The sequence below is a fragment of the Podarcis gaigeae genome, assembly GCF_964106915.1.
Source record: "Podarcis gaigeae genome assembly, chromosome: 5".
Taxonomy (NCBI): domain Eukaryota; kingdom Metazoa; phylum Chordata; class Lepidosauria; order Squamata; family Lacertidae; genus Podarcis; species Podarcis gaigeae.
Genome location: NC_139681.1, coordinates 27,274,545 through 27,302,544, shown reverse-complemented (window position 1 = coordinate 27,302,544; position 28,000 = coordinate 27,274,545). Strand labels below are relative to the sequence as shown.

At 45.1% G+C, this 28,000-nt stretch overlaps 1 protein-coding gene and 2 long non-coding RNA genes across 16 annotated transcripts in view; 1 reads left to right on the top strand and 2 right to left on the bottom strand.

Moving 5' to 3' along the window:
* The window catches only part of FAM13C (family with sequence similarity 13 member C), a gene marked incomplete at its 3' end in the record, with an annotated part of 76,577 nt that overhangs the window by 8,512 nt on the left and 40,065 nt on the right, over window positions 1-28,000 (top strand). For 8 of the 14 annotated variants that reach the window (XR_014564645.1, XR_014564646.1, XR_014564647.1 and 5 more), the window contains exons 1-5: window positions 6,142-6,268; window positions 16,456-16,512; window positions 19,359-19,539; window positions 25,484-25,605; window positions 26,892-26,955. Coding sequence is in view for 10 of the 14 variants with exons in the window: in XM_083740418.1 (XP_083596544.1) it covers window positions 6,207-6,268; window positions 16,456-16,512; window positions 19,359-19,539; window positions 25,484-25,605; window positions 26,892-26,955 (486 nt within the window). Of the gene's footprint in view, window positions 1-6,139; window positions 6,269-11,565; window positions 11,904-16,455; window positions 16,513-19,358; window positions 19,540-25,483; window positions 25,606-26,891; window positions 26,956-28,000 lie in introns of those variants that run through there. The other 6 variants (XM_083740422.1, XM_083740421.1, XR_014564648.1 and 3 more) reach the window with 5 other exon arrangements.
* On the bottom strand, window positions 4,024-9,548 carry LOC310845495. The gene is made up of 2 exons (XR_014564806.1): window positions 9,465-9,548; window positions 4,024-6,260 (listed from the first exon to the last, which is right to left on the bottom strand). It is a non-coding gene; the product is annotated as an uncharacterized lncRNA (long non-coding RNA).
* Window positions 9,552-11,468, bottom strand: LOC310845465. Its single transcript, XR_014564773.1, has 2 exons — window positions 11,369-11,468; window positions 9,552-9,637 (listed from the first exon to the last, which is right to left on the bottom strand). It is a non-coding gene; the product is annotated as an uncharacterized lncRNA (long non-coding RNA).

The window sequence follows — 28,000 nt, the reverse complement described above, 5'->3', positions numbered from 1 at the left end:
CAAAAGGCTGCCCTACCTATAGAATCCTCAGCTTTTTCAGCAGGACATGATGTGCCAAAGGTTGTGTGTGCCTCCTTATACTGAAGTGAATAAGAAAGCCTGCTGGCACAATACTCCACATAGAGAAAAATGAAGAGCTGGGTTATTTTTAGCGAGCTGCCTTTTGTCTTGGTTGTTCTAGATTCTTGCTTATGTATGCCTCTAGGTCATGCTCTGCTGAGAACCTGCTCTTGGTGAAATAGAATTTCCTCTTCCTGACACTTGCAAGGAAAAAAATACATACATTAAAGGGGATGCATGATCAAAGCTTTTTTCCTGAACTGCTAAATGACCAAGTGTCTTGAGGTAAAACGTGTCCTCGTTCTGTGAAATGTGTGGTAGAAAGCTACTTGGGCAGCAAAACTGAGCACACATAGAAATGGGACACAAAGACAGGCACGCTGAATGGAGAGATGTAGAGTTAGGACTGACCAGTGAGGTGGCCAAGTTTGCTGAGGGTACTGAATTGTGAAAACAAGAGAGAGATCGTGAAGAGCTTTTAATGGACCTTTCCCAACTCAGTGAATGGGCAGCAAAATGGCAAATGCAAGTGTAAAGTAATGCATTTCCGGGTGAAAAATCTTAAATTTCAAATGATGGCTCTGCTCTGCCTCCACTGTTCAGAGGCAGTAATGCTTCTGAATGCTGTTTTGTTCAGGTCCTGCTTGTGGGGTTCCCACAGGCATCTGGTTGGCCACTGTGAGAACAAGATGCTGGACTAGATGGGCCACTGGCCTGATCCAGCAGGCTCTTCTTACATCCATATGTTCTAATGCGAAGCCTACTTGAGAAAAAAAAAACAGACCACTGCTGACATCTTTAAAAGTGTATGCATTCATACTGAACTCAGTATGTGAACAGGGACACCCCAGATACCCCTGGGTGGTGGATATTACCTCAGTGTCTCACTGTGACATGGAGCAGAAGACTCACTAAGGGACCTACCACTTGACATGGGTGTGTGGTAGTGGAGAGGACACTTTCCTTCCTCTACCCTGTCCATAGCCACCATGAATTGCTAAGGGGGACAGGTGCAGAACTATAACCTGGTTCATAGCACAATCCTAGGCTTGTTCACTCAGATGTAAATCCCACTGTGTTCAGTGGTACTTAACACAGTTAAGTTTGTTTAAGATTGTGGAGACAAACTACAAAGCTGCCTTATAGAGCATAATGTCAGCTCATTGGCACAGACCAATGTGGGGAACCTCTGGCACTCCAGATGTTACTGAACTACAAGTCCCATCAGTCCCAGCAAGCATGGCCAGTGGCTAGGGATGATGATAGTTCAGCAACACCTGGAGGGCCAGAGGTTCCCCACACCTGGCTATGTAGTCCAGGGTTGTCTTCTCCAGCCTTACTATGTTGTGCCCTCCAAATGTTTGGGGCTGAAACTCCCATCACCCTCAGCCAGGGTCCCAAAGCCAGCAGCTCTCCATAAACTCAGGCGAGACCCTTCCCTCTTCTGCAACCTGGGATTCTTTTAACTGATGATGCTGGAGATTGAGCTCAAGACTTTGTAGATGCAAGTCATGAACTTAAACCCTGCACTGGGGGCACTTTTCTTCTTTCTCATTTGGTGGAAACACTGAACACGTCACTCTTGTGACACTCCCAGTTCCTATTCCTTTTACCATGTCAGAGATTTCAAATGCAAACTGCCAAAGTGCAACAGAGTCAAAGTTTTTACTTAAAAAACTAACCCATAATGCTTTGTGTGCTTTTCTCTGTGGGTTATTTTTTAAAAAACCCTTAAATCCTGGTTAGTCATTTCTATGCTAAAACTCTTATCTCCTACTCTGCACCTTTACAGCATCTTACATCATTGTTAATATTTCTCCTTTGAAGTTTTAGTCAGTGCTGTTAGCACTATGTATAAATATGAGTAACCCTTCCAAAAAAAAAGTGAAGTGAGAAGAACTGTAGATTTGTTCGCAAACCTTATTTGCAAACAGGAAGCGAGGCCCGTGGCCATTCTGGAGAATTATAAGGCAGTGAAATCCAAACAAGTAATATTCTCAGCAGAGCTGAAAGCATTCATCACTTAATCTGTGGAATCTGTTCATTAATCATAGATTTTAAGCTCTGGAATTTCTCATCAGAAGAACCCTCTCTGCAAAGTCTTGTAAACAACCTGCCCATGTAGTCAACAGAAACAAGTAATTATTATTGAGTAAATAGCCTCATAAGATCAAAGGCGATGAAGAGTCATTGTACTAATTATTAAATTGTTAAATGCATACATTAAGTTACAGCCACAACTTCCTTGTGAGACAGAATAAGAACCTCCTTCTCTGATTCAGGCTAAAGGTTTGCTTAGGGCAGGTGTTTGGAACCTTTGGCCCTCCAGATGTTGCTGAACTACAACTCCCATGTCCTGGCAAACATGGCCAGTTGCCAGGAATGATGGGAGTTGCAGTTCAGCCCCTCCCCCCTCTTAAATGTGAATGCAACCTGGATCAAAAACACCAGACAGCCAACCTAACAGCTGCCAAAGAAGTATAACAAATAACCATAACCACCCCCTATTCATTACTGACTTCAAAATTCTTTTAAGTAGTGAATGGGGGGTTGTAGAGACTATCATTGTCTGATTTCCCCCCAAAGCAATTTATAAGAACCCTTGGCATTAATGCTGTCCTTTGTTTTTGTTAATACAGTGGCACCTCGGGTTACATACGCTTCAGGTTACATACGCTTCAGGTTACAGACTCTGCTAACCCAGAAATAGTGCTTCAGGTCAAGAACTTTGCTTCAGGATAAGAACAGAAATCGTGCTCTGGCGGCGCAGCAGCAGCAGCAGGCCCCATTAGCTAAAGTGGTGCTTCAGGTTAAGAACAGTTTCAAGTTAAGAACGAACGGAACAAATTAAGTACTTAACCCGAGGTACTACTGTAGCTCCTAAAGGAGCTGTCCAAAAGACAGTGAACTTTAAGAGATTTGCATCAGTGAACATTGGGGTCTGTTTTCCATTTTATCTTGTTCATTTGGGGTGCTTTCCCCATTTTTTCTTGCACTCCCATAGTTTGGGAGCCAAGATTGTAGAGGTGTGTGTGTGTGTGTGGTAAGCAAGTATTTTTAAGTTTACTAGTCAGCAGTCTCAGCTTTGGCTCTTCCTTGCATATCATTCCTTCAACTGGAGTCATCTTGGTTTTTTAAAAAACTTATTTCCCCAGAAATAATATTCTTGTATGCTACAGAACAGAATGTAAACCCTAGCAGTCACTAGGACAATGTGGGGGGCAGTTCAGTAGAAGTAATCTAGGCTCTGTGAAAAATAGCATAAAAATAAAGGCCCTGCAATCAGGGGCGTATGAAGTGGGGGGCGGTGGGGGAGGGCTGCCCTGAGTGCCACTCAGGGTATGTGTGACAAGATGGCCCCTGCCTCCCCCAAGCTGTAGATCGACCAAGGGTGTGCACAGTCAGTATGGGCACCACTCACGCAGCATCCATATGGGCTGCTGCTCTCTCACGTCATCCATACGGACGTCCGTATGGGCTGCCTCTTGCACGGCGACCGTACGGCCTGTTGCTTGTGAGCAGCGGCCCATACAGAGTGCGCATGTGTGGCAGCCTGTATTATTGCCATGTGTGCGTCACCCGGCGGTTTGCCCCGCCCCTCGGCATCCCACCCCAGGTGCCGGAGAGGGTTCCTCCGTCACTGCCTGCAATCGCTATGAATCATGCTTTGTAGGACTGACATGAAATGCCACAAGCAACCAAGCAGAGATGCTCAGTTTTCCTGTACACCAAGGAATGTGGATTTCTCTAGTATTCACTGTGCTGCCTATGTACCAGCTGAGCAAACATTTTATTCCCCCAGATTACAAATATCATTATTCTGTTGCTAGGACTGAATACTCCACTGGCTTCAGACAAATATTCCTTACAAGTGTATGTGGTGGCTTTATCACATAGCACAGACATCGTGTAGGAAACAGAGCTGCATTGATTTTCATCCTTGAATATTGTTGAGGTAAAAAATTTTCCCCCCTTGGTTTTTTTTAAGGGAAAGATATCCAGGGGGTGGGTGGGTTGCCAAACAGTGAAATTTCTCTCACACACTCCCTAAGTGTTCCCAGGCATTTATAGCCTCTGGCTTTCTTTACGATTATTGCTTTAGTGCCATTTGTGTTTACCTGAGATTTTGTCTTCTGTAAGTGATCCCAACCTATTAGGAAATGTAAATGGAATGTGATGACATCACTGTGGCACAAAACCTATCAAATTTTGGTGACAACAACACTGAGGGCAAGCAAAGCCAATCCTTTGGACTGGTGATGGGAGGAAAGGCCACTCTGAGCCAGAGCAGAGAGGTGAGAGTTTTGTGCCCTCCTGGGCCTTCACTCTTGGTGGCAGCCAAGCTGCCAAACCCTAGGTACACCCCTGCCTGTCCTACCTACATTTCAGATTATTTATTCTTGGGGGAGGGAGATCTGGGGCAGGATATAGACAGATTATTCTCTGCAGGTGCACATGGTGTTCTATATTTAGTGCAGCAACCTCTATTTCCCCAAACACCTATAATTCTTCTTCTTCTTGCCCTGTGAAAGACCAAGTGTATGGAGAAAGCAGAGTCAGGATTCAATATGACCTTCTATTGAAATTCATTTAGTTAGTTTGCTATTCAGCTTTGGTCAGACCACACCTGGAGTCCTGTGTCCAGTTTTGGGTGCCACATTTTAAGAAGGATATTGACAAGCTTGAATGTGTGCAGAGGATGACGACCAAGATGATTGAGGGTCTGGAAACCAAGCCTTAAGAGGAACGATAGAAGGAGCTGGGTATATTTTGCTTGGAAAAGAGACTTAAGGGGAGATATGATTGCCAGGGCCGTCTTAAGCATATCCGGCGCCGTGGTGCAAAGCTCCCTCTGGTGCCCCCCTGGTTTCCCAGAGGTTTTTTTAGGGAGGATGGCGCTGCCAGCGGGGCTAGAGGAGGAGGGCAGCAGCAGCTGGAGGGTGGCTCCTCCGGTGGGGAAGAGGCAGAAGCTGGACACAGCACCTCTCAGCTCAGCTGGCCACTTTGTGCCGTGGTGGCCATGGCAGACAGAGGCTCTGAGCACGACGCTGCTTCAGCATGGCATGGCGAGGGTGGCAAGCTGATGCTAGGAGGCGCCGCGTCCAGCCTCTGCCTCTTCCCTGGCGCCCTCCAGAACTTGGTACCCCATGCCACTAGCCTCTATGGGTAAGACGCCCCTGATGATCGCCATCTTCAAATATCTTTAAATGTCACATGGAAGATGGGGAAAGCTTGTTTTCTCGTGCTCTGGAGGATAGGACTCAATCCAATGGCGTCAAGTTACAAGAAAAGAGATTCGGACTAAACATCGGGAATAACTTTCTGAGAGAGCTGTTTGAAAGTGGAATAGACTCTCTCGGGAGCTGGTGGTTTTTAAGAAGAGGTTGGATGTCCTGGATGCTTTAGTTGAGATCCCTGCATTGCAGGGGGTTAGACTAGATGATCCTCGGGGTCTCTTCCAACTGTACAGTGTTATGATTCTCTCTCACCACATGTGTAAACACACACAGAGAAACAACTTTACCTCTTGAATCGCCATAATTGCAATGGTGAGCGCGCTTCCTCCTCCTCCTAATTCTCCAAGCAGCGCGGGTTATTTTTCTCGCTCTCTCTCCCGGGAGGCGTCGCGCTGCCGAGCAGAACCTGCGAAAGGGAATCTCCGAAGATGACTCATGCTGGCGGCAGGGAGGAAAGGGAGCCCATCCTGGTCCTCGCACCTACCGCAGGGACCGACAAGTGTGGCGAGAGGCTCGCGCCAAAAGCCTGGGATCGAGGTGCGCGCGCGGGCTGCTCCCTCCTCTCCCCCACCCCCCAGTTCCCCAAGACGCGCGCAAGGGCGCGTTCCTCGCCTAGTCCTTGTTTCTTCTGTACCTTCATTCAGCTCAGCAGCAGCAGCAGTGCCTGATGGGCGTTGTGGTTTCCAGCAAGGCTGACACGCAGAAATCCCAGGGGGTCCTCGGATGGTGAGCATGTGCAGAAGAGGCCAGGATACAGCCTTGTGTACGCCGAGCTAGCCGGCGCGCGCGCCCGCCCGCAGGATAATCTCGCCTTCGCCGTGCCATGCCTCTGCATGGCTTGCAGCCGCTGAGAAGGATCCGAGGAGGAGGCGGATAAGGAGCCTGCCCGCCTTTCTGATCAGCCCTCCGATGTTTTCTTGCTTCTGTTTCAGCATCCAGGCCCATTCCTTCAGCAGCTCGGCTCTGCCAGAGTAAGTGTGCCTGCTTTCAGTGGCTGCCCCCCCCCGGCTGCCTACCCCCCCCATATGATGAATGGCAACGGTATGCTTCTTGGCCAATGGATACGTTGCTCAAACCCTTTGCATGGAAGGCAGGTAGGAAAGGAAAGGGGGGGGGGGGGGAGGAGAACATGTCCCCTCCCGTAGTCATCATTAAATTACGAGCCGGCCGAATTGCAACACAATAAGCGAGCAACCTCTCTCTACGTGCAGGGAGTAGTTAACTGTTTACCAGCTGGACGCGCCTGGCAACCTCTAGTACGGGTGTCAGCATTGGTGCAGATGGCGGGGTTCCTGCTTTGGATTCGCACGGTTCTGCAGAGAGGAGTTTTATGCCTAGGGCACGCCTCGAGAGAAAAGAGGGTGACGATCCAGCTGGTTGTAAATCGGGGAGAGCCAGTACGTGAGGGTTAGGAGAGCACATGAGCTCTGTAGCAAGTGACGGCAGGAGCGGGGAGGTGGGGGGGGGGAACCACCCCATAAAGCATGTTTTCAGGGAAAACCGCTGAATTCCTGCAGATTTGGCAAAATCCGCCCTCCCACCTCTCGCCTTGTTGGAAGTTAATGCACAGTGTGAAAAAAAAATGCATGCATTTATTTTATTAATGACCCCAGATTTTATTTAATTAAAAAAACCCTTGATGCTGTTTTCCTTCAAGGTGTCATTTTCATATTTGAATATTGCTGAGTTTATTGTGAGCTGCAGTTGTGGATCTCTAGAGCATGTGCTATGCCTGGAATATTGTGGTCTATTTTTGCATCACGTTCCCCCCGCCTCGACTGTTATATTTTTGGAGCTAGGAAACATGAGGGTTCAGCAAGGTCAGGAGCAGGGAAACAATTTATGGATTTGTTTATATGTGGAGTACAGTTTTCCATTGTGGAAATGGTGGGAACGCAACAAAATACATTAAACACATGCATAAAGGTGTGTTTTCGAGACTAAATTGCTGCAGGGGAGATTATATGTATTGTTTCATTAGCAATAAGCAGAGCTGCCAGCAGGTGCTTCTGAAAAGTGGGAGCGCTACAAGGCCTGCACATTGTGCCAAGTCAGATCCTTACCCCATTGCCCCTCAACTCCACCCACACCAAGCTCCTCCCACTTCCCCTATCCAAGGTCTACCTGTGCACACCTGTTAATGACATTAGATAAATGCATAGACATAGCCACAATTTATTTAGGGTGGTGGGGTGGGGTTTATGTTAGGAGGGGGACGGAACTGAGTTATCTGCAACGCAAATGGTCAGTGGGGGGGGGCAGCTGCCCTCTGCCCCTCCTGGCTACGCCCATGGATAAATGGAACCAGACCCAGTTTGCTTCTGAATAACAGATGCTGGGAAGAAATGGGTTTCCAAGGTATTTGAGGGTACTGCTGGACACATCAGATGGGTGTGTGTGTTAGTGAACAGGGTCTTTTTGTGGGTTGGGGCAGGATGGCAAATCAGATTGTGATTACAGTGGTGGCCAAGTGGAACTTAACTTCCCCCCTGTTTTAATCACACACACACACACGCGCTTCTATTTACCTTGCAGGGGGAGAGACCTTTCATATGTGACATGTATGCTTCCCCCTAGCAAATAAGGTGTTGGTGGTGTTGAATAAAAATCTGGAAAATTGTGTTTGTGAGGGTTGGATGGAGGGTTCAAATCTCCCCCTCACAGCAGTATTGACCCCAGTATGATTCCCCCCTTCTCCTGACCTATAGATTGCCCCACTGCATGGTGCAGAATCAAAGAATTGTGGAGTTGGAAGGGACCACAAGTGCCATTTAGTCCAGCCCCCTGCAATGCAGGAATCTTTTACCTAATGTGGGCTTAAACCCATAACCCTGAGATTTAGAGCCTTATGTTGTACCAGCTGCCTGAGTTTCTCAAACCATGTCTTACTTCTAGGCTTGCCTATATGCCATGCTACAACCTTCCAACCCATCCACCAATTTTCCAGTGATCAAAAGGAGTACAGTGGTACCTCTGGATATGCACACCTCTGGTTGCATACCCTTTGGGTTACGCACACGGCAAACCCGGAAGTATTTTTCCAGGGTTCTGCCACGCACGCTTGCGCAGAAGTGCTCTACGCACCGCGCTTATGAGCAGAACAGGCACTTCCGGTTGCGAATTCCTCGGGATCTGACTGGAGCTCCAGAATGGATCCTGTGCACAACCGGAGGTACCACTGTACCAGTTTGGGAAACTTTGGAAAACAAAGGTAGCACTGCCTCAGACGGCTCTTAAGAAGATTAGAAAACCTCAGAGAGGAAGGATCCATCAAGGGCTACTAGCCTTTGGAAACTCCATTTTCAGAGACTTTGTATCTCTGACCCAAGCACTAAAGCCAAGCAGTTACTACTTTGTATCCTCTCATTTGCTGACACACCTCCTATTTGCTTTTAATTGCTTCCCCTCTAAAAAAAACAAATAGCATTTCAAAGTTCACAAGGCTCAGAAGGAGAAACAAATTCAGGCATCTTCAGAAAGCAATTCTGTAGCAGCTGAAGATGTAGGACATCTCCAAACAGGGCCAGCCCAACTGTTAGACAGAAGGAACAGACACTGGGGCAGCTCCTGGCTGTTCCTTCTGACCACCACCACTCTACCCATTATAGAGCTGGACACGGGTGGCGCTGTAGGTAAAACCTCAGTGCCTAGGACTTGCCGATCGTCAGGTCAGCGGTTCGAATCCCCGTGGTGGTGTGCGCTCCCGTTGCTCGGTCCCAGCGCCTGCCAACCTAGCAGTTCGAAAGCACCCCCGGGTGCAAGTAGATAAATAGGGACCGCTTACTAGCGGGAAGGTAAACGGCGTTTCCGTGTGCTGCGCTGGCTCGCCAGAGCAGCTTCGTCACGCTGGCCATGTGACCCGGAAGTGTCTTCGGACAGCGCTGGCCCCCGGCCTCTTAGGCGAGATGGGCGCGCAACCCCAGAGTCGGACACGACTGGCCTGCACGGGCTGGGGTACCTTTGCCTTTTTTACAGCTGGCAATGGGGTGGGAGTCGAGTGTTTGTAGCTTCACGCAGCACCACGTCTTGAAGTGGCCTGGTTTCCTGGTGTTTTAGTTTTCATTGAAAGTCGGCTAGAGCGGAGAAGCTTCCCCTGTATGCCAATTTCCCCATTTACATTGCCTGCCCCCCCCCCCAAGCTGCCGTTGGCTCTGCTGTGGGACATACTTGCATAGTTGTGTGCTTTCCCCTGGGGCAAAATAATGGCAGCTTTTAGGGGGCTACCACAGAACAAGAAAACTGGCAGAGGGGCAGTGCCATTGGCCTGAATAATTAAAACTCAGTCTCCGGTGTCTTGTGCTATTCGGCCTTAAATGGTAGGTGCCTCAGAGTGGCAGAACCTGAAAAAGACAAAAGCAAAATAATAAGTAGGTAAATGACAGTCACTTAGTTTGCATACATGTGTGCTGACCGTAAATGATTAATTTTTTTGTATGTCCTTGGCAGACTCCCCGCCCCCCCCCCCGGCTGTAATATAGTGGTTCTGCTTTCTGGGTTTTCTGTAAATCAACCAGCGTGTAATTCTTTATTTTATAATGCTATCCTCCAGGGTAGGAAACCTTCTCCCCACCCAAGGGTGACACGTGGTGGTTCATGGATAGTTGGGGGGGCATCTGTTCCTCCCCATCTCTCTGACACACATTATTTCTCTCTTCTGGTCAGTCTGGGGATGCTCTTTATAAAGGGAGGGTAGTGTGATGAATTGGTTTAACTACCTTGCTCTGCTGGTTGATGCAGGGAGGCTTCAACCCCCACCCCATGCCACCCCCCCACTCCCTGCACCTCCCCAAATCTGCTCTGGAAGATCAGGGGAACTCCCAGAACAGTGTGTGTGTGTGTGTGGGGGGAAATTGTTCTTCCAGATATGTAGAAATACTTGCGCACTGACAGAACAATCTCCATAGAGCTGTGTTGGATTCCATCTTGTGCCTCTCAAGAGGAGATGTGTAAAGAGTTTCCTGTGAGAGAGCGCATTGGTGGTTGGTGTAGGTAGGCCCCATTTCCTCCTGCTGATTGGAGTGGTAGGGGAGGACAGGCCTGCACCCTTTTGTGGCTCCCGTCTCTGCTCTTGTAGATGTGGCGGCCATTTTGTGACTGGCGCCCACAGCACTTTCCTCAACATTCCATATTTGCCCATTGGCCTGAAAAGGTTGGTCGACCCTTCATGACTTAGAAAGCACAATCCATTGCTACGTGGGCAGGGAACGGCAAATAACACAATGGGGGCACGTTTTTCTCACTCCTCGGCTAGCTCTTGTCATGCATCAGAAGCCATGGGCAGCAGAACATGAGCACAACAGCCATCTGATCCCAAGTGACTAGTATTCAAAGGCACACTGCCTTAGAATCATGACTGTTATATAGCCATGATGACTAGTAGGCACATAGCCTTATGTGCCATGAACATGCAGTGCTGACTCTTTTACAGAATGGGAGCCCTGTGCTGGCTTTCAGTTTTGGAGACTCTTGGGCCTCTCCCTCATTTAAGTTCCATGGCAGTGAGGACACTTAACTGCCTGGATCATTCCTAGAATTTTTGTGAATATATTAACTGCTTGCTTTTAACCTTCAAAGGCTGGATATAAAATAGCATTCTCCTCTTTTTCTTGTAGGATGTATCAAGTGTGATAGCTCATTTTTTTGAATTACCCATTATGGGTACTCAGCTTCTTCCTTGCGGGTTTTTACTCATTCATACCTCTGCTTTGTTTTTGGCAGTGTTGTGGGGCCATTTTGTAGGCTGGCGACTCATAACAGGTCAAAAAACAATCCCAAATAGCCCTGAAACGACATAGTTACAACAAAGACAGTTGAAAGCCCTGCAGATGTCTTGTCATGCAAATGATTGTCATGTCTTGTCCATAGTGTGCTGGTGACAACCAGAGACCATGCAGTTGCACGGTAAAAATATTTAGGGAGTCTTCTATTTTATTCCATATTAATTTTGGGTGTTATTGAGAAATAATCGCCCTCCCAATATTGCTCAGTTTCAAATTCTATGTAACAATGGAATTCAGTGAGGTAGAAATCCCCCCCCCTAAAAAACACATTGCAATTGTACAAGCATTCACCCTTCTTTTCCTTTTTTTGTTTTGTTCTGTTGCTGCTTCTGGCTCTTGCTGGTTTGGTGCAATTTGTCCCCCAGGGCTGCTGCCTTGCCCTCCTCCTCAGATAGGCCCCATGGGTGTCTCCAGCCAATCAGGTACCATGTAGTGAAAAGGATGACATCACAATCCTGTGTAGCCCATTACTTTTGACTTAAGCCACTGAGGACAAGCAATGTTGAGGGCAATGCCAAGTGAGCAAGTTTACATTCTCAGAAGTAGTAACAACAGCAACAATAATTACTGGAAAATTGCTGGGGAAAGGGGAGGTAGGTTCTATGGGAGTGGAAAAGGGGGAACTTACTTGAGATGTCTATGGCAAAATGTGAGTGGTTCTGGTTGAGCAGTAAGCTCTAATCCTTACTTTGTAGTTACATGGTATATTTCAAAACTTCCCAGACTGTGGGGCCTTGAAGAAGCTTAGATAAAGCTATTTCCTCGCTGATATTTTGGTTCTTGCACTGGCTAAAGGTTCTGAGTGAAGAAGACCACATTGTTGCATGTATGTTATAATGACAATTCTATCTCTCAGTGTGCAGCAATCTCATGTTCTTATAAACCCATATGTTGATTCATCAGAAGTGCGGCCAACATGGCAACAGGATTTTGAAAATATATGTCCTTGGCATGTACATTAGCACAGCCCTGAAGTTGCCCAGCCTAATATAGTGCTTAATGCCCTTCACCTTGCCCTTTTCAGGAAGTCTTAAAGTTGTGAGGTGTGCTTCATTTGTGCAAAAGATCTTGTCTCAGGTCTTCTGGGCTCTGCTTGATGCCTGCCTGCCACTGTTGCTGGTATCCCTTGCTAGGTAGATACTAGTCTCCTGATAGTATTAGGTCTTCTCTCTACTGCAGCAGAAATGCATGTACAAAGATTTTGTTGGAAAGCCAATACCTGGTTCCCCACTACTAATGCAAAAGCTGTTCCCCCCTTTTTTTACACCTAAGGTCACTTAGAACTCAGCACATGCTACCCTTGGGGATTCTTCAGATCACGGCAATGCCGTGGTGTGTTTGCTACATTCCCAGCTGCAATGTATATAAATATGTAATATTCCTAGAAGGATGATGATTAGCAGTGTGCTGAGAGTTCCCATGTGAGTCACCATCAGCTGCATGATGATAGCAATCCGTTTGATAAAGACTTCCAAGCAAAACGCTGTGACCAGTCTGTTGACGAGGACAGACTATATAGTCTGGTGCTATTAATCTAGTGCTCAAAAGCCTGCAGATGCTGTCTATACACTACTGAGCCGGGTTCAAGGTTCTTGTATTAATTTACAAGGCCCATAATGATTTGGACCCAGGATACCTCAGTGGCGGCCCATTCACTGAGGTCTTTGCGGGAGTAACAGTTAGTGGTCCCCCCCCCATAGATTGTATGCTCATCTCATATTCACCAGGAGATGTGTGTTTAGTATTGTGGGCCGAATTCCAGTTGAGATCAGACAAACCCCTTCTCTACTGAGCCTCAGGCACCTACTGAAGACTTATTTTTAATTTTAGCAGGCATTTTGTTGAAGTTTGATTTTATAGTTTGAACTGATTTTTATTTTATTTTTGTATTCTGTCTTTGTAAACTGCTTAAAAACTGTTGTAGTTAAGCAGTATATAAATTGTTTAAATAAAATAAAATAAAAATGTTAGAGCTGTGGTAGAGAGCTGATCAGGGAGGTTGTTTTTAGTGATCTTCTCATGGGCAGAATAACAAGAGTGCTGCCTCTTGTTGGCGATACCTGATAACCCACTTTGCCCTCAGAGCAACTGTTATTTCCTTCCCTGGTGTAAGGCTTCAGTGAGAGGAGGAAGGGACAAGCGCAGAGCAGGGGACACTCTGTGTTTGAATCCATGTTTGAAATGTTGCTCAGATTCGGCGTTAAGAAGCCAATTGCTGCCAAGGGAGCTACAAGCTGTAGTCACCGCCTTAAGCATTGTTTGGCTGCCAACACAGATATACAACAGTAAACTGGGCATGTGCTGACATATTGAGTAAAAACTGATCTATCTTTAAGTATAAATCTATGTTCCTCAAGGAGTGGAACCAGCAGTTGGTCTGTCAGAACCAGGCAATTTTTGTCTCCGTGAGAAAAAGCTGTATTTCCATAGGGACAGAAAGCTTGCATTGCTATATACCAAGCCCCAGCCCAACAACTGCTATGACCAAAAGGATATATGCATGTGTAGCTAATGATAATATTTCTATCGATCTACCTCATAATGCAATCTGAGCTCCGGTACTGGAAGAAGAAAGCAGAAAATTAATTACTAGTCTGCATAATGGCAACGCCCAAGGGAGGACTTTTTACTCAGCAACATTTTTAAAAAATTGATTCTGGATGGTTGGTTTGTATTTTTGTGGTTTTTTCAGATTTTTGGATCAAACGGGCTAATTTCTATCAGGTTGGCTTACATGTGATTCACACAGTAGTTCTCATGGTTTGCATGCTGCAATCTTAAATCATAGAATTGAGCCCAACATGGGGCTTGAATCCACGACCCTGAGATTAAGAGTCTCATGATCTACTGACTGAGCTATCTGGGCTTCTAAATACATATTTCTGACTACGGCTGAGCTGTTTTCTGATTTGAAGGTGACTTAAGCAGCCAAAACAGCCGCCGCCACCACCACAGGTAGCCTTGAAGTTTGCCAAAGTACAACCAAATATTTAGAATTCGCCCCTCCAAATAGTCCCATGAAGACTGAGCATGCTCAGTGCCACCAAAATGCAGACTGACGATTGGATGAGGTTGGCGGTGAGGACACAGAAAAGCACAGGGAGGGGAATTGAATGGAGGCGGCCTCAAATATGTTTCCAATTCTAATTCAAACAAATGAAAAGTCTCACAGCCCACACAGATGTGGTTTTGCTTGCTTTCTACTATATGAACCAAACATCATGTCCTTAGTGTTGATGGTTAGATAAAAAATTGTCTATCAGTGGTGTGTCTTGGGCCACGAATTTGCTGCATTTCATTTTCCAGGTGGAAAACACCTGGAATTTTGGAATACGCCTCACGTAATTTCTAGTAATAAAAGCAAGTCCTGGATCATGTAAGAACATAAGGAAAGCCCAGACAGACCAGCGCAAAGGCTCTATCTAGTCCAACATCCTCTTTCTCACAGCGGCCAACTAGTGCCCTGGGGAAGCCCGCAAGCTGTGCATTAAGGAAATAGCCTACTACCGCTGTTGTTCCCTAGTGTGTGTGCTGGCACAGAACCTCGTGGTTCTATGTGACCCCCTCAATGACTGGCAACCATTTAGAGATTTATTGTCAATGAATTTGTCTAATCCCCATTTTAAAGCCATCTAAGCTACTGGCTGCCACCAGGTCTGAGGCGACAGCAAATTGCATAAATTAATTATGTTCTGTGTAAAGGTATACCTCTTTTTATCTGTCCCAGATCTCCTGCTAATCAGTTTAATAGGATGTTCCTGGGTTCTTTTCTTATGAGACACTTTCTCCATGCTACGCATGATTTTATAAATTTCTACCATGTGCCTTTCTGCCCTCTGTTGCTTCCCCTGTAAAAAAACATAATCCCCCCCCCAAACATGTAATTCTTCTGTTATTTATTTGTTGGGCATTCCATGACTCCATATGGTGTTAATGTAACCTAAATAAATGTTCCAATAACAGAAAAGGGGAGGGGAGGCAGAATAGTTTTGGGGTGATATGAGGTTGAGTGAGTACCTCCTCATAAACAGCTAACAGTAGCAACTTCTGGAGAGAGACAGAGAGTTGAGTATATCAAGCTCTTCTCAACAAAGAATGGTTGCAGAGTATAAATACTACCATTGTGCCAAAGAAGGCAGATGCTGTAAATAGTGGAGGAGGTCAACCACATTGCAGACTGTTTCTCAAATCAGGAATAGGCCCTACTCCACTGACAGCAAACTGGAAATATAAATGCAAAATAATTGTGAAATATAAAGGCAGGAGAGAGAGTGAGTGCGGCATTTGTGCAGACTTGGCAATCCAGCAGAGACAGGTTGATTTAAACTGATAGCCACGGAAACCTTCGATATGCTTTACTGCCTCCTTCTACTAGGACTGCACAAAGGAATGTCCTTATTTTGCCGGCACTGTTGCTTGTGTTAAATATTTATCTTGTATTTCTCCCATAGGATTCTGGGGATGTTTAGTTTCGGAGACCTTTCTAACTGTCAGGTTTTTAAATTTTAAGTAGTTCCGAAAGCTCTTTCCGTCTACTTTATTTTCAGTTCATTGAAAACCACACTGGAAGTATTCCTTATTGGTATTAAACGTTCTTAATGCCGTTTTTGGAATCAGAAATATTTGCTGGGGGCATCCAGTGTGGCCTTTTCCTGTTTGAATATAAATGGGACTTCCAGAAGGCCAGGATTACAATAATAAAGTGTCTGATAATGTGTAGAGCAACTTCCCATCATGACTGACTAATTGTATCTTGCCCTTAAATATTTGGGCTGGGGGTGATGGTGGCTGCCATTGCTTCTAACTCAGTGGAAATGTCTACTAGGCAGGCATGAGAATGCTGAAGTGAAAATTAGTTATGCATTTTTGTGTTCTTGCGCGTTTGACATTATTTTCTTTTGGGTTTCCACATGAAAAGTTCCTATAGGACCGGGATAATCCCAAACTCCATAGACCAGATGTGAGGAACCTTTGGGTCTCCAGATGTTGCTGAATGACAGCTCCCATTATCCCTAACCATTGGCTATGCTTGCTAAGGTGGATGGAAGTTTCACAATAGCAGTGGGTTTGTACAGCACAAAGCTGAAGTAACTCCCTCCCAAGAGAAACTCCTGAGAGGCATAGGATTAGGTGCTGGACCTTCTTACAGTCCTCCTTTGGGTAAGGAGTGCAGGCACAGGATAAAACTGGTGTGATTGTTTTATACAGGCTTTATTTAGAGCATATGAAAATGAGCATCTGTATTTATCAGAACAACCTGTTTGGTCTTGTGACTGCAATAAAGACTGATTGATTATGACCTAAGAATGAACATATTAGCTACTTGAAAAAGACCCAAGTAGAAGAAATCCAATAATTATTTTATATCCATTTTCAAGGTGTGGCGAGGATACAGAGTCTGTACATGAAGACCAAACAGCCAGTTCCCTTCACAGGTATCTTGCTATTGTGTTTTATAAAAGGAAATAAAATGTAGCAAGCAGGTCTCTTTGTAAATTTATCTTAGGGATTTTTCAAGAACCACTTTCTTAGGAATTGCAGACAAAGCATAAATTATTACCAGACAGCAACTCCATAGCTGACCGGAGATTTAAACAGAGGCCTAAACACAATTCTATAAATGTAGGGCAACAATGGTGATAAACGTTATGATAAATACTGGGTTCAATACCCCCTTACCTCAACCCTTTATTATCCACTAAATGCTGCACAATGTGAGGCAAAATTTCAGATTTTAGCTTGGGCCAAAAATACCCTGAGGAATTTCAGGAGATAATAAAACTTTGCCTAGAACCTGTGAAATCTCTGAGTTTACTTTCATGTCATTAGTAAAAACCTCTGCAAATAAAGGGTCATTACCTAGGGAGTTATCAGATTATACTAGGTGGAAAAGAGAGAGGCACAATATTACTTTCAGATGTTTTGTATGAAAGTAGAATTAGATGCGAGAGAAAGGTGTTTGTGAGGGCAGGCTATGCTTGCCAGGCTCACAAATTATTGCAGGAAGTTCTTTTGGAATTATCCAGTATTTCCCTGAAAATGGCTTGAGGACACGTATGTTAAACTGTTAATGCTGAGACGGTCTTATCCTGGTCAATTGCTGGGATGGGAGACTGCTTAGGGGCCCCATGGAAGACGATGTGAGTCTTCTGTAATAGCAGTGGTCTGTGCTTTCTCCCCTCAAAAACAAAATGTTCATGGGTACTCTCATTTTGACTCAAGATAATCACCATTTTATAGTTCAAATCGGGAAAAATAAATACACCAAATGGACAAAAGTACAGAGATTCACAAAATGTTTAAGGGTATGCATACCTCTGCACCCCCCCAGAAAAAAGCACTAGTAGTGGTATGTAAGTTTTGTAAATATCTGTACAGTTTATCTCCCATTAAGCAAAAGCTGGTCAAGTCTTGGGGCCTGCTAGGTCTTGAGAAAACCTCTTCTTTTGTAGTCCCAGGCAGATGACAAAACCAAGAGATTTATCACGTATTTGGTGGGACACACTACATGTTTAGTGTGCTGTGGTTAGCAGCCTGAGGCCCTAGAACCGTGTGCAGCCCTTACTCTAATTATTTGCGACCCCCAGCTTCGTTTCTAAAGTCCTCTCTTAGTGATCAGTTCCAGAGGCGGTTTTAGGGTAGCATGGCCAGTGTGGTTACACTGGGAGCCACAACAATGCCGTATAATGGAACACGAGAAGTTGGGGTGGGGCAAAGTTTAGTGTCACACAGGGTGCCAGAAATTTGAGAGCCCAAAGTCCATCACGGTCAGTTCAGACATTTCCCCCAGTAGCTTGCTAAGTGAGGAGGGGAGATGTAGAGAGATAGAAGGGGTTGGCAGAAAGCCAGTGAGATAGAAGGGTGACCCCACCCACAGTTCACATGTGGCTCTGGACAGATTGCCCCTCCACAAAAAGGAAGGGAAAAGTCCAATTTGCTCACCCCTAAGTTAAAAGCGGGACGCGGGTGGCGCTGTGGGTTAAACCACAGAGCCTAGGACTTGCCGATCAGAAGCGCGGTGGTTCAAATCTCCCGTTGCTCGGTCCCTGCTCCTGCCAACCTAGCAGTTCAAAAGCATGTCAACGTGCAAGTAGATCAATAGGTACTGCTCTGGCAGGAAGGTAAACAGTGCTTCCGTGCGCTGCTCTGGTTCGCCAGAAGCGGCTTAGTCATGCTGGCCACATGACCCGGAGGCTGTACGCCGGCTCCCTCGGCCAATAAAGTGAGATGAGCGCCGCAACCCCAGAGTCGGCCACGACTGGACCTAATGTTCAGGGGTCCCTTTACCTTTACCTTAAGTTAAAAGCAGGTGGTGCTGTGGTCTAAACCACAGAGCCTAGGGCTTGCTGGTCAGAAGGTCGGCGGCTTGAATCCCTGCAACAGGGTGAGCTCCTGTTGCTCGTTCCCAGCTCCTGCCAACCTAGCAGTTCGAAAGCACATCAAAGTGCAAGTAGATAAATAGGTACCGCTCCAGTGGGAAGGTAAACATCATTTTTGTGTGCTGCTCTGGTTCGCCAGAAGCGGCTTAATTATGCTGGCCACATGACCCGGAAGCTGTCTGTGGACAAATGCTGGCTAGAGCGAGTTGAGCGCGCAACCCCAGAGTCGTCCGCAACTGGACCTAACGGTCAGGGGTACCTTTACCTTTAAGTTAAAAGCAGCACAGCTGAAGTATATGCTTGAAATGCAAAGACCACAGATTCAGTCCCTAGCATCTCCAGCTAAAAGGCTCCAACAGCAAGTGATGGGGGAGGGCGTCTGCCTGAGACCCTGGAAAGCTGTTGCCAATCACATTAGACAAATGGTGTTACTGGACCACATGCACGAGCTGCCAGACCTAATACAGAAACATAGAATTGTAGAGTCGGAAGGGACCATGAGGGTCATCTAGTCCAACCCCCTGCAATGCAGGAATATTTTGCCCAATATGGGGCTAGAATCCACGACCCCGAGATTAAGAGTCTCGGGCTTTACCAACTGAGCTATCCCAGCATAGAAACGACCTGGTATAAAGCAGCTTCTAAAGTATTAGAGGCCTGAAGTATGGCCTGATTAAGCAAATGCAACCATCTCACTTTTCAGCAATATTTTTTGTAGTTTTAAAAATGTTACATAGCTCTGTACGTAGCTCTGTCCTGGAATGTTAATTAAATAGGGGGAAAGGGGGGGGGGTCTAAACAAAAGTAATCTAAAAATAAATTGTGAGCATGATGTCTTGAGCATTACATTTCTTGCTCACTCGTCACGGTGCCTTTTAAAATTTGCTTTTATTTTCTTCTAGAGATGAAAACAAGGAAAACCACCCAGACAAAGCTATAGTCTTAGAGGAAAACCAGGCAGTGTTCCAAGATACCCAGACACCCTGTGATGGCACATTGAGGGTTGGAATGGGGAACTTAAAATCCAGAAAGCCCACATCCATTTCAAAACCAGAAAATGGGAAAAACCGTGAAGAAAGTCAGGTAATAATAAGCTCTCCTATTTGCGCTTTAACTGTTTGACGATAGAAGAAATGCCGTTTAAATGCAAAGTGGCGGCATTTTTAATCATTTGGGCAACTGGCTTCCACTGGTGATCAGGGTCGTGTACGTAAGCGATAGGGCCACCAGCCACATTTCAGCTCACCTGGGAGATAGACTGGAGTCGCTGCACCTCTACAAAATGTGCAACAAATAGCCCAGCCCAGCCCATGTAGCTCTAGGCTTCCCAGCTGTGTGACTGGTCACAGCCCTTTCCTGTTTCCCTATAATATTTCCCCTTCCTCTTAGCAGGTTTGTCTGTGCCATAGATTGGGCGATGTGCATCTACGGTGGAAATGTGTCCTACTTTATAGAGGACAGTTGTCCACCTGAAGGCCAGGTGTAAGGCAAAGTTCAAAGTCTTATCCAAGTCCAGCTTGGAGAAGTTGCTTATCGAAATTTAACGCTTGGATATCAGACTGAGCAGGCACACAGGCCACAGGTACCCCCACCATTGAAATTATATTATTTATTTCTAAATTTGCATGCACACGTGCAAATTAGCACACACACAAATTTGATGCGAATAAGCTGTCTCTTTGGTCCTCTCTTTTTTGGTAATGCAAATGGCTGCCCTGTCTCAGACTCTGCTGTCCCTCACCTGCTCTGACTTCGCTTACTAAAGGCTGCCTGGAATTGTCCCTTGGCTGCCCTTGATCCTTAGTTAGATGTCTTTTCCCGACCACCTAACTGTCTGTGGCTCAATCCTGCAGATACCCAGATTTTGCTCCTCTTTTCCCCAGGGATATTGAGCCCCATCTCCCCCCCCCCCCAGTCTGTGTGATTGGGCAATCCCGTGCACACCTACCAAGGGAGTAATTCTCATGGAGCTCAATGATATTTTCAAGTAACACGAGTTGGATTGAGCTGCGTAATATTTCCACTATCATTAAGACCAACTCCAAGGAAGGGCAGTGCAAGGTCAGTTCAAGGACAATAAATTGTCCTGGGCTTTTACTAGCAGTGCAAAACATTCAAGTCAGGATGGTGGCCCTTTGGTGGATGCATTGGGTGCCAACTTTTTTGGGTGTGTGTGTGTGAATTCTTTGTACCCATTTATGGGACCTTTATGTCAAGCTAGAAATGCTCCTACATATGACTAGGGAGTGATGGGATCGGATGAAGCCCTGAGCTGGTGGGGTTGCTGGCAGTGCCTTAAGATCTCAAGCTGGTGGAGCTAGAATTGTGAATCTGGGGTTTTTCTTTAGCCCTTCATGGTCTGGGAGGTTTGGCAATCGGCATGTGTGTTTTCTGCATCTAGTTTGCTATGCAGCTCAAGTGTGGAGAGTGTTGTTGTGCTTTGTTGGTTTCTTATAGGCTTCTCACTTGGTTGGCCATTGTTAGAATAGGATGTTGGAAGACATTAACCTTTCATCTGAACCAGCAGAGCTTTTCTTATGTTCTTAAATGCATTGTACCTTCACGGTATTTTGTCACGGTGCTATATTGAAAACCAGCTCTTCACCAGAGCTGATGTTCCATCTTGGTATTCTTTTTAATGATTCAGATTAGTATAGTCATTAATGGCAAATGCTACAATATATTTTTATGGAACTGAGATAGGATTTCTCCATCACAGAGTACACACTACCTATCATGGTTGATCTGCAATAGCAATCAAACATGTTTTTAATTTATTAATTTAATTTATATATCGCCATTCCACAAGCAAAATGTGACCAGGGCGGCTAGCAAAAATGAAACAGACCCAAAGAAAACAAGCATGGTAAAATACATCCTAACAAAACCAGAGCAGATAAAAACAGCCAATGAATTAGTAGCTAATCAAAACCAGCAAAATCTTCTATTAGCTTGATCAGTTTCCTTTGTACAGACTCTCACTTCAGATGGATCTCCTTTGTGTGCAGGCTCCTTTTGTTCTCAGATCCCTCTTGGGCCAATAGAGCTTCTTCTTCCGTGGAAGTATAAGGGCAAGCCATTTATCATGTGCGAGATGTGCTCTTAAAAACCCCTATGTCTGCATGGATTCACTTAAGACTACAGTATTTCTATTTGAAGTCTGCTGGATGAAACTGAGGTGTTAGAAGGCAATGCGTATCGTCCTCCAATTGCACATGTATCATATGCATGGATATAAATATGGATAATGAAATAATTCACTCTTAGATCCTTAATTGGCACAGAGATGAACTTCTAAAATGATACTAAACTCCTTGGTTTAAAAAGGAGAGCAAAACAGAATTTGTTAATTTTTGTTCTAATTGCTAGGATGGAGCGCTAAGAAAGTACAGATCTTCAAAGGTGAAGGTGCTAAGAACCTCTGTTTGAAAGAATATACATAGTTTGATTCAATCTAGGTGGGTGGTGGCTTCCAAACACTGAACAACTCAACACCTAGGATATGTTTTTAAGCATGTGAGGCTGCAGTCCTATTCACACTTACTTGGAGGCAAGCCCCCCCGAGCTCAGTGAGACTTACCGTACTTTGAGTAGACGTGTAAGGGATAGCTCTGTAAGTCAGAGGGTTAATGATAGGACAGGTAACCTCACTATAAGGAGGTTTAGAAAGTCTGAAAGACCGAACAAATTCGTGAAACTTTCCTGCCCATGTCAATGTCATGTCTCCAATGGCGAAAGCAGGCAGTGGGGTAGAAATGCAGGTTGTTTAAACACAACCAAGGGACAGGGTAAAATTTGTTATTATTTTATTAAATTTGTATAATTCCCTATACCTGTAGATCTCAGGGCAGTTTAGAACACATTACAATATAAAAAGCACAAAATGCATAATAACAAAAACAAAAATAACCTAAGAATCCCTGCTTCCACAGCACATTCAAAAGGACATTAGATGTCAACCAGCTAAATGCCTGGTTAAAGAGGAATGTTTTTTCCTGGTGCTGAAAGATATGTAACTAAGGCGCCAGGCGAGCCTCCCTGGGGAGAGCATTATACAAACAAGGAGCCACCACAGAAAAGGCCCATTCTCGTGTTGCCATCCTCCGGACCTCTTGCGGAGGAGGCACATGAAGAAGGGCCTCAGATTATGATCTCAGGTTCCAGGTAGGTTCATATGGAGAGCATCTGTGCTTGAGGTATTGTGGTCCTGAGCCATTTAAGGTTTTATAAGTCAAAACCAGCACTTTGAATTGGGCCCGAAAACTATTTGATAGCCAAGGCAGTTGGATCAAAATCTGTATCTGTACTCAGTGTATTGCATTCTACCAAACTGAGATTATTATGAGATATATATGACGCAAACAGCTATATCGGGACCATAACTATATAAAATAATAAAGTCTACTCCCAGTCACTCCACTCCATTATTCATTGGATGAATGCAGTGTGTGTGTATAACATCTGGATTGGGGAAATCTGTGTTTTGTGTCAATCAGTGCGTCTGATTTCCTTCAGCCTTTGACTTCGACTATAGAATTTTCTAATACTGGAATTAAGGGATGAACAAAACCCCATGAAGCAGCTATGCTAGCATGTCCCTGGGAGTCATGGTTGATCTGCAGCTTGCACATTACCCAAGCAATTCCATTGATTAGTCATATTGATTAACACTTTCAAAGATCAGATATGGACGGAGGGGTGAAAGCCAAGCGCTCACCTCTTTATTTCAAGGGCATGCTATTTGGCATGCAGCGTTAAACCCTTTTAAGTGGGAACCGTTGCAGGCTGGAGTACAATTGATTTGATGTGAATGTGAGCTCGGGAACAAAGATCGTTGCAACTTTGATGTGCTTCATGATTTATTTTGTCTGGGTCAGTAAATTTGGCAATTTGTAGTGTAAGCACCTCAGGGCAGGGACTTGTCTGTTGGCTGCTGTGTAGAACACCATGGAAGCTGATCATGTGAAGGACCATTTAAATATGTAAATACATAGCAGCAGTTGGTTAGTGTGGTAGGCCTGAGATGCAGGAGTCCCTGAGAAATGATCACATGTCATATGAATGGCTCGGGTGGGGACGATGACTTCCCTCCAGAAATAGAGCCTTGGGAGGTCTCCTTTCTTAATCCTTACAGTTAGACTAATGTATTGGGCTGCACTGGCTCCCAGCCTCTAAGCACAACAGCTATCTCTAGCTAATTTCCTGTCTACAACAATAAAATATGTTCTCCTGAATTAAAAGAAAAATACGCAGTGGGAAGCAATCAAGCGTTAAGATCTGGTCTCTGATCAAACAAATCCTGGCTTGTGAAGGAAAGAAAACTGCTGTGATCTATGGTTTCTCCAAACCTCATGGGTGTGTGTTTGTAAGATCCACAAAATAATGTTGCTTTCTGACAGTGTGTTGCTAAGAGGCCTTGCCATGAGACTGTCTCCTTTGTGTGTTGCTTCAGAAAGTCAGAGGCTTCGTTATCACCAACAGTGGTACAGGTATATATATCACTTCAGACTGGCAGACCCTCAAAGTGTCCCCATTTTCCAGGGACAGTCCTGGATTTACAGAAGCCGACCCAGTTTCTGCTGTTATCACAGAATATCCTGCTTTTCCTTAGGACGTCCTTTGTTTCATTGGAGAAATGTTGGAGGGTATGGAATAGAAGTGGGGCTCACATGATCATATGCTCCGATAATAATAAACAAGCTAGCAAGCAAACAAACAATTAGAATAGTTGATAATAACGAAAGTAACCATGGCTAATAATAACAATAGATAACAACAACAGCAATAATAAAAATAACAATAATCCCTGCACATAGAAATCTAGCATACAGGGTGAGACCAGAGATGCCTGTTTTCTTGAGAGCTGATTTTCTCTGTATAAATAAGTGTGTGTGTGTGAGACAGCAAGAGAGCAAGAAAGCATTTGGTTACCTGCTTTGTGAAATGCTGCAGCCCAGACATGGGTTTTTATCACCTCATTGAGAATTAGTATTGAGCGGGAAATTTTGACCCTGACTCAAAAAGTGCTGATATTTAACCTAATTGAACACAATGAACATAAAAGTCTCAGTCTCCTTTGAGCTTCGACTTTGGAGTTATGTTGACAAACTCTGGATTCCTCTTTCCAGCTCTTCTTCCTAGGCTGCTTGCGTCCCTTGCTGTCCTCTTCCCCTTAAGCTCCTGCTTCTTCAGTCACCAGCCGAGCTATAGGCCAGCCAGTGGCAGCTGGGCAATCTCCTGCATGCCCATGCTTTTCTATGGCATTAAAGCAACCCCATTATGGACAGAAACTTTATCCCTACCACCAGAAACCCTTGGTGCACCACAAAACTGGTTTTCAAACTGCGCTGAGGAACTTAGAGGTACATTGGAAAGCTGATAGTTCCTGAGCTGGAAACTCTGTAATGGTGGGCAAGCTTTTCAGAAATTCACTTGTCCTCTTTGGTCCTCCTTCCCTTTCAGTGCACAACTACATAGGGTAGTGATGGGGTGTTTCTCATCTAAGGTATGCTCATGTCCTATGGAGCAACAGTGAGGTCCAACAGGTGCGGCCAGTACCCTCTCATGTATATTTTCACACATATAACGGGGTTCTGTAGCAGATGGGTCAACGTGGGAAGGACTTCTTCGAGATGAAGAGTGTTAAAAAAAGCAACAACAATTCATTACAATATAAGTAGTTTGAAACAGAAGCTGGGTGGCTTCAGACAAAATCTCTTTTAAAATGAGAAAGTGACAGAGAGTTACAATAATAGCACTGATACTGCATGCAGGTGTGTCTTGGGGACTCCCCCCCACCCCACCGTCCTCATTACAATCTTTGCATCAGGTTGCTGCCATTGCATCGAGACAACGTTTAGTACAGTCCCTTCTTGGGCCCCTCATTTCTCCTCCCCTTCTCCAGATGAGCTTTGATTACACACTTACATTCCCCCCTCCCCCCTCCCAAAATAGACAGCTGACACCAGTCACTGTTTACTTGAGTGGGTTGCATTTGTCGATTTGTTTGCTTGTTTGTTTATTGCAGGAGATGGGAAATGCATTGCCATGGCTCTCCGACTGTCAGAGGAAAACGGGAACGCCGGCTAATGATTACACCGAGAACGTGGCATTCAGATACCAGGAAACCGTCATCAAGTTTCAACCCAGGTATTCTCTTCCAAGTAAACAAATCTTGTTCACTTCTGTTTAACTCTAAATCAGGGCGGACACCTGCACTTCTCTGTTTGCAAGCTGGCATAACTTGTTATCCACTCAGTCAGACATAGCCAGCCAGCCATGGTTGGTGCTCCCCTGGGTGCCTAACACTTTCCCCCAGTCTCAGACAGGCAGCAAAAACCGATTTATTGAGCCCCCTGTGGGCTAACCCATACATGGCTGCCGGATCATAAATTTTGCAGGTCTACTCCCGTCAGAAACAAGGTTTTAGAAAAAGAAAAAACACAGCTGAAAGATGAAATTCTATGCTAAGGGAACCCAAGTTCTTTGTTTAGAAAACCTGAATTCAGCAACTTTGAAATTATGCTTCATTATTTTCTCTCATAGAAGCTAATTGAAAGCACTTAATTCTGTGGTAAAAGTAGGCACAGTCTGTGCAACTGATAGGCACTTTGCTAATGAAAACAAATATGTTATATTTTGCTCAGTTTGCTAATAAAAACAAATGTGTTCTTTTTGCTCAGTTCTTTGTATTCTTACTAACCATGACAAACAACTGCTTTTGCTCAAGTGGGAATTGATCTCACACTTATTTGGATAACTATCTTACGATTCCACCACCTTGTCAAAATTGATAACTATTTCAAAGACGAATTGGATCGAGTTTCAAATTTTTCAAGGCATTCTAAGGTTCAAACCGGTCTCTATGCCATTCACACAAGTACCAGTTGCGTGAATCTTTCTTTTTTCTTTCTTAGTCTAACTAGTGCACACAAGACCAACTATCTGGGTTGGGACCCTGGCACAGGAAGATTAAGGTGGTTTATCCATTTGCTACAGTACCAGTCTAGATCAAGGGCCCTACAACTGCTATTTGAAATGTGGGGAAATCCTCCTAATGGTGTCAGTGGAAACTTTCCACTCAGTACTGACAAGCAGGCAGCAGGGGTCTGATCTGGATTGGGAATGCCACACGGAGCTCTCTGCATGCTTTTTACGCTAAAAAGTCACTCACTTAATTGCCATCATTGTGTGGTTCATGTCTAGTTTGGGCCTTAGAAAAAAGGAAAACTAGGTCGCGTTCTTAACAGTGCCACAGTGGGTTCCTCTCCTGCAGTGTGTGGCTTTGTGACACATACAAGCACACACAAAGATACATATGTAAGCTGAATCGGCTCTCCATCTTGCCCCAGTCCTTGTTCTTGAGGTGGGCAGTCCACCTTTAAAAACACTTCAAAGTGGCACCTACAATTACCCTCCCAATTTTCATGTTGCAGGACAGATCAGAGTGCATTCATTTCACCAAAGGATGGCACTGAACATTTCCAGAACTTCAGTGAGGTAAGTTTATCAGTGACCTTAAAAGCCTGCTATAGGATGCTGTGGGCATCTTTATTTAAGGAAGTAAAAGAGGCAAAGGGCCGGTTTGCACTTGCATGTCCCCCACTGTATGGATAATCTGTTAGAGATGAGTGATGGGAAGCACCTTTGCCAGAGATCTTGGAAAGCTGTTTTCAGATATAGATAATAATGGGCTAGATAGACAAATAGTCTTACTTGGCATAATGCAGCTCTCTCTCTCTCTCTCTCTCTCTCTCTCTCTCTCTCTCTCTCTCTCATATTTATTTATTTATATTATTTATAACTTAACCTTCACATGTACAGATAAAAGGGCAGCTACAGAACATAAACAAGTAACAACCAAAGTATACAAGAGAAAACAAAGCCTTATACTATACACCATCAAAACAAGCAAACACAGCTTAAAAATATCAGGGAAGGCTAAACCATCACCAGCACGAAAACCTTAAAAGTCCTGGGCAAACGAATATTAAGTGTTAACCTGGGGCCAACATGGTAACAATGTCAGTGCTAGTTATGTGCATCGGAGGAGGGTGTTCCACAGAGAAGCAGTAGTGACTGGTGGGGCAGTGTGGGTACCAGTCTGCTGCTGTTCTGGCTACCCAACACCACAGGCCACTGTTGCTTACTGAGAGGAAGAAGGGAGAGGGATGAGGCCCGGGCAGCTTGTTGTGGTGCGACAGGTGGTGGTGGAGCCCGTCCAACACTGTGACTGGTGCCAGGCTCTTCACACCCTGCTCCTTCCCTCTTGGTAGGTGGCTGTGGCCTGCAGTGCTAGGAAGCCAGGAGAACAAGACTCTATATTCCCCATCACCAAGTAGCAAGCCATCTCTAGTGGTGGTGGCATGTGGGGGAAAGCATCCTCCAAAGATCTCAAAGACATGAGCAGGCTGGTATAGGGAGAGCCACACTTCCAGGCGTTTGGGTCCCAGATAGCGGTTCAAATGGTCGGATTTCAGTGAGCTTGGTTCATGCTTTCATTGTCAGTCAAATAATAAAGAGGGCAAGGGATGTGCATGCATGT